Source organism: Telmatherina bonti (genome assembly GCF_933228915.1).
Source record: "Telmatherina bonti genome assembly, chromosome: 6".
Taxonomy (NCBI): Eukaryota; Metazoa; Chordata; class Actinopteri; order Atheriniformes; family Telmatherinidae; genus Telmatherina; species Telmatherina bonti.
This window is the reverse complement of record NC_136624.1, coordinates 30186976-30197216: the sequence shown is the minus strand read 5'-3', so window position 1 is coordinate 30197216 and position 10241 is coordinate 30186976. Positions and strand designations below refer to the sequence as shown.

The following is a 10241-nucleotide window of genomic DNA, read 5'->3' as shown; positions in this document are numbered from 1 at the left end:
TTAATGCTGAACTCCCAGTTTCCTTCACTGTGGTGGGAAAAGAGTAGAAAAGTCACAATAGGTAAACTGGGGGTTTGTTACAATCCATGATATATTAAGAGAAAATCCATCAAGGTTTACCTTTAACAACAGAAATTTTAGGCTTTCTGAGCATATTTTAGTCTTTAGCAGTTTGATAGACATTGTAGCACCCTCTGTCGAAACGTGTGTGTGATACAACTCAACATGTTGATACTTTGTAAATAAGTCATTATCATTGTTTATATTGCAAGTCAAAACTGTGCGGTGTGTAGATTTTGGTTGTAGGGAGATGGTTTATTATTACGCCGATGATCATGATGATAAACCCGCCCTGGCATCGATGCTGGAGAAACAAATTTCTGTTCAATTTTATATTCTTTTTTTCTTTTCCCTGAAAACTAAAATGAATGTATTTTCATGTTGGCTGTTGGGGCGGTGGGGCATGGATTCATTTCATTTTTAGCCTTAAGTAACACAAAGGGGTCTTGAGTATTTGCATTTATTTTTTAATGCATCCTTTCCACCCATCTGTTAGAACAACTACAAGTCAATGTCAAAGTCAAAACGAAAGTTCAGCGCCAGAAAGCAACAAGTTTGGAAGCCAAAATGAGCACAAACCAAGGAGTTAAGTTACAACGTTCATTCACAATTAGTCTCTATTTTATTTTGTTCTTTTGAACCCCAGTTCTGACACAAGTGTCCCAAACACTTATAACCATTTATTTAGAGCAAATAATACCTAAACCATAGAAAACCATCTGCATCTGTGCAGCCTCAGAAAATGAAACCTTACGTTGTAGCCACCAACCATCCCAAAAGATCTCTTTAATATTTCAGTACGACTGCCTGTGATTGTGGCAGAACCAGGTCAGGTGATGCGGTGGCCTTACAGAACTGACAGTGCCATTACATGGTCACTCTTTACTTAAATGCAGTGTAGTGTAAGTAGTTCCTGTCAGTGATCTGAATCGGTGTAGGTTTGCGTTACTTTAGGGAGTTTAGGTCTTTGCTGTTCTCCGTAGCCGTCTGTTTCTATGTCGTCTTGATGCCTCGGGGTGTTTAGATTTAGGAAAGTCACACTCCTTCATTGCGAAAATAGTCTAGATGCAGCAAATATTAGAAAACACTGGATAACCGGAGACATCGGATCATTCCGTAAGGAGTTGCATCCATGGAAGGGGATTTTTATGCCCCTGCCATCCTGATTACTGTTCTCTTTATCTGCTACGGACTCCTTGTTTCTGTCTGTTAGGCTGCTTCATTTCAGTCGAGCGCTCTGTGGTTTTCACGCATGTCACGCGGACTTCTGATTTGGTTTGCTTTAGACTCTGAGGGTCGAGCTAGTACTTTGTAAAGTGAATGTGAACTTTACAAGGTACATGAAACTGACCCGACCCTGTGGACTTTATTCTGTTATTCTATTAGTTGGAAACGGCATCTTTTGTTTCTCTGGAATATCTTTTTCCCCATTACTTACTGCATTTCACTCACATGAGTTGTGTCCCTAATTTCAGTTAAAGTGTCTGAAATGTACTTATTTATGATGTAAAATGTTTTTTGGTTTTTTGGGGTTTTTTTGTAACTGCGTTTTTTTTATAGACTTTTTTTTTTGTTCACTTTGACCCATTAGTGGCTGACCCAGTAAGAATTTCATACATGCAGCCGAAAATCAAAGTTAAATATGACCGTGTTATCAATGTTATTTTAACAATAAAACACTCTTCTACTGCAGAGTAAATCACTAACACCGTCAATTATTTTATCTTGGGATTTATTTAAATGTCACAGAATCATTAACAAAAAGCAGCAAAACAAATATAAAAAGGCAGGACTGAAGCATGTCACAGTAGACGTTTTGTATAAATCACAGCAATAACTTAATAGTTACAGAATGAATTAAATCTCTGAGGCAATGCCTGCACTGGTACAGAAGCTGTGAGAAATGTGGGTTGTTTTTTGTTTTTGTCAGGACTGCAATCGCTGTTTGGCAATGTAAGCCCTGGAGACTTGGTTCATTATGATGAGAGCACCGAGCGCTGGGCAGAGCGCTGACAGGTACCAGGTATATTCCCCGACAGACGCCGTGAACCATGCAGAGCAGAGCCCGAGGAGCAGGCTGCAGCCGCCAAGCAGGTAGGTGATGAGTCCAGACGCTGCATGGTAGCGTTTCAGCTTGGCGAGGGACCAGCCTTTGACTAAAGAATGGTAAATGAGAGGCACGGCTGCCAAAGACTGCGCAGCAACCACACACACGGTGAGAAGGCCCAGCAGACCGTGCCACGAGGTGAAGTGGGGTTTACTGTTCAGATGTTTGTTGTAAAAGATGGCAGCCAGGCCGAGGACTGCACAAAATACACACAGGCTCTGCAGGATCCAGTGAACACGGCCCTTTGTCTTGTGCGATAACGTCTTGGTGAAAAAGCCATGGGGTGAGAAGAGGAGGATGGCTTCCGTCATGAGGAAGCCAAACTGAGGAAGGAAAGAAGTAAGACATTACATGTTTTTATTTATCCATCATATTTGAAAATTAAACATCTAACATTTTCTGCCAGTGGAAGACAAGCCTGGAATGAAGGTAGACCAGTTTAAACCAGCACATGACTTTTTCTTGCTGAAATAAGCAAGATCTTCCCCAAATGGCACCACTTGTTCCAAAACTTTGGCTTTTTCTACAAGTTTAGCCTTCTAAAATATGAGTTTCCCATACCCTGCACTCCACTGCATCCCATAAATGCTCACTTGAGCCGTGTACAGACTGAAAAAGCCAGATCAATTCTTAATTTGTCTGACCACAGTACAGCTTTAAACCTGCCGTCAGTCTATTTCAAGCAGAACTGTAGCATTAATTAGATTTTTTTCATCCCCATTTTTGCTCCTCTTCTTCTTCTCCCCTGCATTTGAGTTTTAAATCACATTTGTGCATCTAGTGATGAAACATCCTCACTGTTGGTTTTTTTTTTTGTTTTTTTTTTTAAGAAGTGTCATCTCATTACATAATGTCACATAGTTAAAGGTGGAGTATGTAAGATTTTCAATATTTAAAAAAAAATCAACTAATAAAATAACTGCAATCATAATTAGATAGTGTTTTGAAAATGTAGGTTCCAGTCTGTCCATATTTGATGCGTTATTAAATTATAAGTTTAATTAATGACAAATGACAAAAGGCACCTTTTTCTTTTACTGGTAGGCAAACATTTAAGAAGGGTCTTTGTCATTAATTAAACTTGAAATTTAATAACGCATCAAATATGGACAGACTGGAACCTACCATTTTTTTTAAAAAAAACTAATTATGATTGTAGTTATTTTTTTAGTTAATTTATTTTGAAAATATTGAAAATCTTACATACTCCACCTTTAAATCATCTTTATGCTACAGGCAATGCTCTCACAAAAACCCAATTTTGAAGGTAAAATATTACACAGATTAATAAATGTGCAGGCAGATATTTATTGCAGTCGGGTCGCAGGAATTTTTTTTCTTCTTTCTCCCTTTCTCTTTATTTTTATGGACATGACAAGTGTACAGGATCGCCTTTAATGGGAAGCCCTGACAGTATTTCCAAAGTTTGCGCTTATACTGTGAGGAAAGTTGTCGCCATCCAGAACAGCCAGTAAGATATAAAATAAATAAATACACAAGGATGACGGAGGATATTGTAGCGATCTCCCAAGCAAACAAATCCCCAGTAGTCAAATAACAGACTATAAGGAGGTGGCGGTTCAGTGTGATATACAAAGGTTAGATAAAAAAACCTGAAGAGCAAATTCTGCTTAAAATAAACCTTCAAATACATTTACTGCTGCCTTTTCCTTTTTTTTAATTGTAAATGAAAATGATGACAAAGCAAGAATCATGTTAAATATAATGACGAATACGTAAAAAGGAATTAAATGAAGGAGTCATGAAGGTGTATGTACCTTTTACAAACAGTCTATACAATTATTTAATGTCTTAACATGCGGATTGGGTCACAGGTTAAACATAAAGCAGTTGGGTTGCGTCTAGGTTTCAGTAGGAGATATTAACAGGTCGGGTTTGGTTACTGTGAGGAATTCAGGTCAGAAAAAAACAGATTGTGTGGGACTCTGGTCTTGGGGTTCCTAATTTTACTGCATTGTGCAGACCATAATTTTTCTGAACACATGCTGTTGGCTTTGTTTTCCCTCCAACCCAAACAAACATCACATCCTTCAAGGGTTAGGGGAAGGGTGGGGCTGTGTGTGTGGTTGTGTTAGTGTGTGCATACGTGTGAAATGTAAAACACTTTCAATTGCATCTGTGTGGAAAAATGCTCTAAAAATAAAGTTTGATTTTATTTGATTTGATTCTTCTAGATGCTTTGTTGCAGGGGGCATCTTCACTTTCTGCTTGGTCACTTTAGGAGAACTGAGACCCCCGGCTTTCACCAGAGTCCGCTTCTTTGGTCTGCACCAGAGTGAAGTTGGTTTTAATACTGCACCAAACAAATCCAGTCAGTCACATAATGAAACCCCAATGACATCTTAGATATTATACAACAGTTTAGACCCAGAATACATCAGTGATATGGTCAGAAAATATAAACCTGGGACTATTTAGATCATTGAACTGGGAAGTCCAAACCAGTCTAGTCTAAACATGCGGAGTAGCATTAGCAATTATGATGCAAAGTGGAGATTAAATTTTACCCAGATGTAGACACTTTTTAATCCAGGTTTAAAATATTTATTTTCTCTTGTAGGCTACCAATATCATAAAATCCACTTTTGCATGTTGTTAAAAATATTTTAAAGGAATTTTATAAAAAGTTTTATCATGGCTTTTGGGCCCACATTTGAATTTTGTTATTATTGTAATTGTTTCACCGTTTGTATTTTTAGTTTTATGTAAAACACATGAAATGTAGCTACTTGCGACTTTATATTTAGCATATGAAATTGACGTGCGAGGCACCGGAAGTTGCTGACTCTATTTACTGATTATCTGACGGTATAAATACTCTACAATTATTAAAATGGGATGTTTGGACAGCTTTCAGCTTACTTACAGCAAGTGTCATCAGGAAAGGATGCCAAGAAAACCAACCTAAAAGAAAGAAAGTACAAATGACGTAGTTAGAAAATGATGCATAAAATGAAGATTGAACACGAAAAGGTGTTAATATTATTTAACACTCACTTGTTCCTGGCCGAGACAGGATTGCGACAAACACAGTGAAGCTGGCGGAGATGAGGTGAGTTAGAGCTGCAGAGGTTGTTCTGATCCAACCGTACAGCCGAGGCTCGGTTTCAGACTCTTTCTTGTGAACCATGTTTTAAACTCAAATCACCAGCGTGGTACCTCTCTCTTTATTTACAGCCTATGCTTGGTACCAACGTGAACTTTGCGACTTGTTTGGTCAATAAAGCGGAAGTAATAATGGACTAAAAGTCTACTGGTTACCTGCCCGGCCCGAATGTTTTCCTGCTTCATTTAAATACACAGAACAAGATGCAAATGGATTCATTCGCAAACAAATAATTGTCATTTTCATTCTTACAAAACGTGAACATATTCCACGTCATTTTAAAGAGTTTGACTTCTGCTGAACGACGAAGAGCGACAGGGGGCAACTTCCGGTTAATTTTTCAAAATAAATTAGTTTCCAAAACTAAGCGAAATTGGCATTTCTAGTACCACTTAAGGAAATAATCAGATAGGCTAATTTAATTGATGGCACTTATTTGTGGAATCTCAAATCTATATTGTTATTACCTTTGCCCTGATGACTTGCATCAGATGTTTAAAGTGGCTCTATTATGCACATTTCAGGCTAGTTTATTTTAATATGCAAGTCCAGAAGAGTAAGAAAAATTCAAGCATTTTTAACAAACCCCTTCATTCATTTTGTATTGATCCTCTCAGATCAGCCTTTGCAGAAATAAGCGAACAGAGAAAGGGCCGCCCTATGTCCTGCCTGTGGGCTGCGTGATTGGTCAACTGCTCGAAGTAGTAATTCTGAGCAGTGAAGGTGGGTGTGGCTTTCTTCTCGTGAACGTGCACAACTTAGCGAAGATGACCAATCACTGAGTCCCTCCCCCAGGACGTCACTAAAATTGCAAGGTAAAAAAAAAAAAAACTCTCTAAACTCAGTTTTTTCCGTCGCGATGGAAACCGAACATAGACCGTGCTGGAAAACTCTAACATGCATTTAGATAATTTTATTTAAAAAAAAATAATACAGCACCGCTCATAGGTCTGATAAGTATTCAACACTATAACACTGTAGAAAGCTCAGAAAACTAGAAATAGCATAATAGAGCTCCTTTAATGAAACCCACACTAACTTTACCATCACACTTCAGTGGTGTGTAGCCTACTGTGCTCACTTTGTGGTTTTGTGTTTTGAAGCTTTTCACAGAGCAGTTGGCATCAGCACAGAAAAAAGTCATAATCACAGGAAACGTGCAAACACAGAGCTGCACACTATTGCTTTGTAATACTTTTTTAAAAATTTTAATAAGCTGGACTTTTGCTGCACGGTGGCATAGTGGTAAGCACTGTGGCCTCACAGCAAGAAGGTCGCTGGTTTGATCATCAGTTGTGTATGTGTGGGTTCTCTCAAGGTACTACAGCTTCCTCCCACTGTCCAAAGACATGCATGTTGGGTTAATAGGTTTCTCTAAATTGTCCCCAGGAGTGAGTGTGAGCGTGAATCATTGTCTGTCTCTCTTTGTTGGCCCTATGATGGATTGATGACCTGTCCAGGGTGTACCCTCTCTCTCACCCAATGTTTACTGGGATAAGCTCCAGCTTCCCCACAACCCAGTCAGACAAAGCAGTTTAGAAAATGAAGCTAAACTTTTATCAAAAACAAGCTGAATTTATAAAAGAACCCTATTTCAAAGATGTAATATCAAGGACATAGTTTTTGTTATGTATCATCATTTTCAGTATAGTTTGTATATTATTTTCAGTAATCAGAACCAAATCTGTACTTTGTTTCATAAAGTTAAAATAGACTGTATAATATATAAATGTAATTTGAAATTTTACTCTTAAATGTAAATGTTAATAGTCTGTTAAATGCCTAATATTTTCACGCCTTTATTCTGAACTTGCGTTGACCGGAAGTGATATACTTTATTTTGGGGATCTTGATGCATCACTGCTGGCTGACGTGGAGGCTTTTTCTGTTTTGTTTTGTTTTTTAACTAGATTTAAACGTGCTTTGGAAAACAGTATTACACAAGTTACCTTCAAATTTAAGAAATTGTGCAAAATGTCATTAGAAAGCAGAACGCACTGATTTATCAATCATCTCAAACCTCTAAATCGTTTGACAATATCACATAAATTATTTATCCTTTTTTTCATAATTTTTGTTAATAAATTAATGAAAGTAGGAAGGTAACATTTGGAGAGGTTTTTTTTTTTTTTTGTTTTTTTTTACTGTACTATATAATATCACAATCCCCAATCTCGTTGTACACTGTATGTTGACAATAAATCTCATTCTGATATAACTGTGGATCCCCTGCACATGTATAGAGGCTATGCGCAAATTTTATCTTAGTGATTATTTGTACTTTTTTAATACTTTTATTACACAGAACTTGATATTTATATTTTACAGTTTGAATTAATTGTTTTTAGTTTTTCCATATTTTGAATAGTGAATGGTTTGAATTGATCATTTTGCCCCTAATTTTTCATTTCATATTCTGTAGACAACAAAATAAATTTGAATGTAAATCTAAATCTTTGTTAATAACAATAAGAGAGAGGGAAAATAAACTAAGCTAATATTAAATGACAGAGACACCCTTTGGCCCCCAAACAGCACTCAGTTAAAACAGGATTTGGATCCAGAAATGTTTCTAAAATCAGTTGTGCATTTATTGCATCACTACATCCACACATTGAAAGTACAGTCTTTTGGTGCAAGACAAAATACATAACATTTTACAACAATGCAGCCTTGTTTACAGGATACGTTCCTCTCAAAATGTTTATGTTAGATGTGCTGAATGGAATTGACTTAATTTTTTTTCCTTTTGTTTTTTAAGATTAGCTGCCATCAAATTCAATGTTAAGTCTGGAAAAAAAAAAAAACATTTTAGCATATCATGTAACCATATAATTTTTAAATACAATTTAATGATTTTAAATTATTTTTAAATACGTTTTAATGATTTCAGATTCCGCATTATGTTTTCATTTTTGTTTTACATCCAAGCCTTTTTGGGAAACAGTAATGTAATTGTACTGTTTATGTTTTATTTTAAAAAAAAAAATCACTTTGATCACTTAATTTCTAACAATTGGTTGAAAATAGACAGTAAGGTTACAGCACCAACTATTCATGAAAATTACAAATTACTTGGCAGGTAAATTGTTTAAGTATGTTGGAATTCTTGCCTAAGTCTTTCTACTATCTTTGTCTCCTGTCTCATCATGTAGTCCCAGCTGACTCGGCAAAGCTGAGATGAAGACTCTCCTGAGACCATCCATTTCAGGACCCCTGATTCTCATTGCAACTCAGAGTAATGTACTGTGACTCTGGTAAAATGCAAGCTTTTGGATTGATTGAAATTGTGAATTTAGAACCAAACAGATGGCTTCATAATAATGATAAATCATGAAGATGACAGTGTTATAAGTGTTGTTTTTATACAGGATCTAGGTATTGTACTAATACCACCAATACCACATCCAGTTGAAGCTGACTGGTCAGCTGTTCTCTGGTCATTGTGCTCCAATTACTCTGTAATAAGCTTGTGACTCTGCAAGGCCTCCACACACTGGAGCTTCCAGCACAGATAACAACATAGCCATTAAGAAAATTCTTCCACTTTCTGTCTCTCCTTACAAAAGATACAAATATTTAATGCAGAATATTTAATATAAAGACTCGTCGCTGTAGTGAAATTAAGTAACAGAAGTTATCTATTTATAATTATCTGATAGCTACAAGTACAGACTGCAGTGAAACACCGAAAGCACATTTAACTTCCGTAGCCTGCTTTCTTCCATTCTTCAGCAGTGTTTCTATTTAGGTAAGAACAGGATTTTGAAATCCCAAAACATTCGTTTCACAAATTTACTCATTACATCAGCTTGAGTACTTAAGACCAGAGTCCTGCTGCTTGACCCACTTTCTCATGAGATTAAGTTCATGGACAGATGCTGCGGGATGTTCTTTAGAACATGCGGACATGATTTAGAAATCATTCTACTCATAATTACAAACCGTTGTAGTCAAGTTGCAGCAAAATTGGCCCAAAAAAAAAATTCTTCTCCAACATAACACCACCATGTGTTACAGATGGAATATGTGTCATATGGTGAAATGCGCTGATCTTTTTTATCCAAAGTCTTTGCCTGCCTTCATCTGGCTTTGTTTGCATGTTGGCTTTAGCCCAGGAGGTAGAGTGGCTTTCTGCCCACTGGAAGGTCAACTGTTCAATCCCAGACTTCCATTGACCACATGCTGAAGTGCCTTTGGGCAACACTCTGAACTCAGTGTTCAAAGTTGCCGCTGGTGCATCCATTCATGTGGATGTATATAAGGATGAAAAAAAAGTGTCTGTAGTAACTACATATAACATCAAATCAGAATTACAATAACCAGTACAACCAGTAACTGTCCCATGGCTTGACAGCTTCCTTTTCTCTCTCTACAAACATAAACTGTGTAAAAGAAGTAAGAATTTGGCACACAGCGAGACTTTAGTGCAACTTTCTCACAAATGTCTCGTTTGAGTGGAGATAAAGAAGACAAGATCTTCATCCGCCATGTTTGAGGAGCCTGGAGGTTTTTTCCCCTCCATGAGTGATTTCCAAACAACCCTTCATTAAAGATTAATCTGTCAATTCATTTCAAACTGGTCTCTACCATTTCAGAATAAATATGAAAAAAAAAATCTCCCTACACATTTGAACATATATGTGTGTGTATATGTGTATATATATATATATATATATATATATATATATATATATATATATATATACACATACATACATACATACATACATACATACATACATACATATATGTGTGTGTGTGTGTAGTCTTTACAACTGCATTCGTGTCTGTGTGTGTATGATGAGCTGAGGGGATTCCTCCAGCCTTTCTCTCCTCTCTGTCTGCTTCAGAGCACATATGAGATTAGACGTAATCCCGCACTCCCAATGTGCATGCGCAAACTGAAGTGCGTGCCCGTGCGGTCGGTTCGCTATTAAATCATCA

At 36.9% G+C, this 10241-nt stretch overlaps 1 protein-coding gene across 1 annotated transcript; it reads right to left on the bottom strand.

Moving 5' to 3' along the window:
- Positions 1-1986: 1986 nt before the first annotated feature.
- Positions 1987-5318, bottom strand: cyb561d2 (cytochrome b561 family, member D2; the record flags this gene model as incomplete). The annotated part of the gene is made up of 3 exons (XM_079242823.1): positions 1987-2490; positions 5055-5092; positions 5186-5318. 3 exons carry the CDS (start codon positions 5316-5318, stop codon positions 1987-1989), a joined length of 675 nt encoding a protein of 224 aa, XP_079098949.1.
- Positions 5319-10241: the final 4923 nt, after the last annotated feature.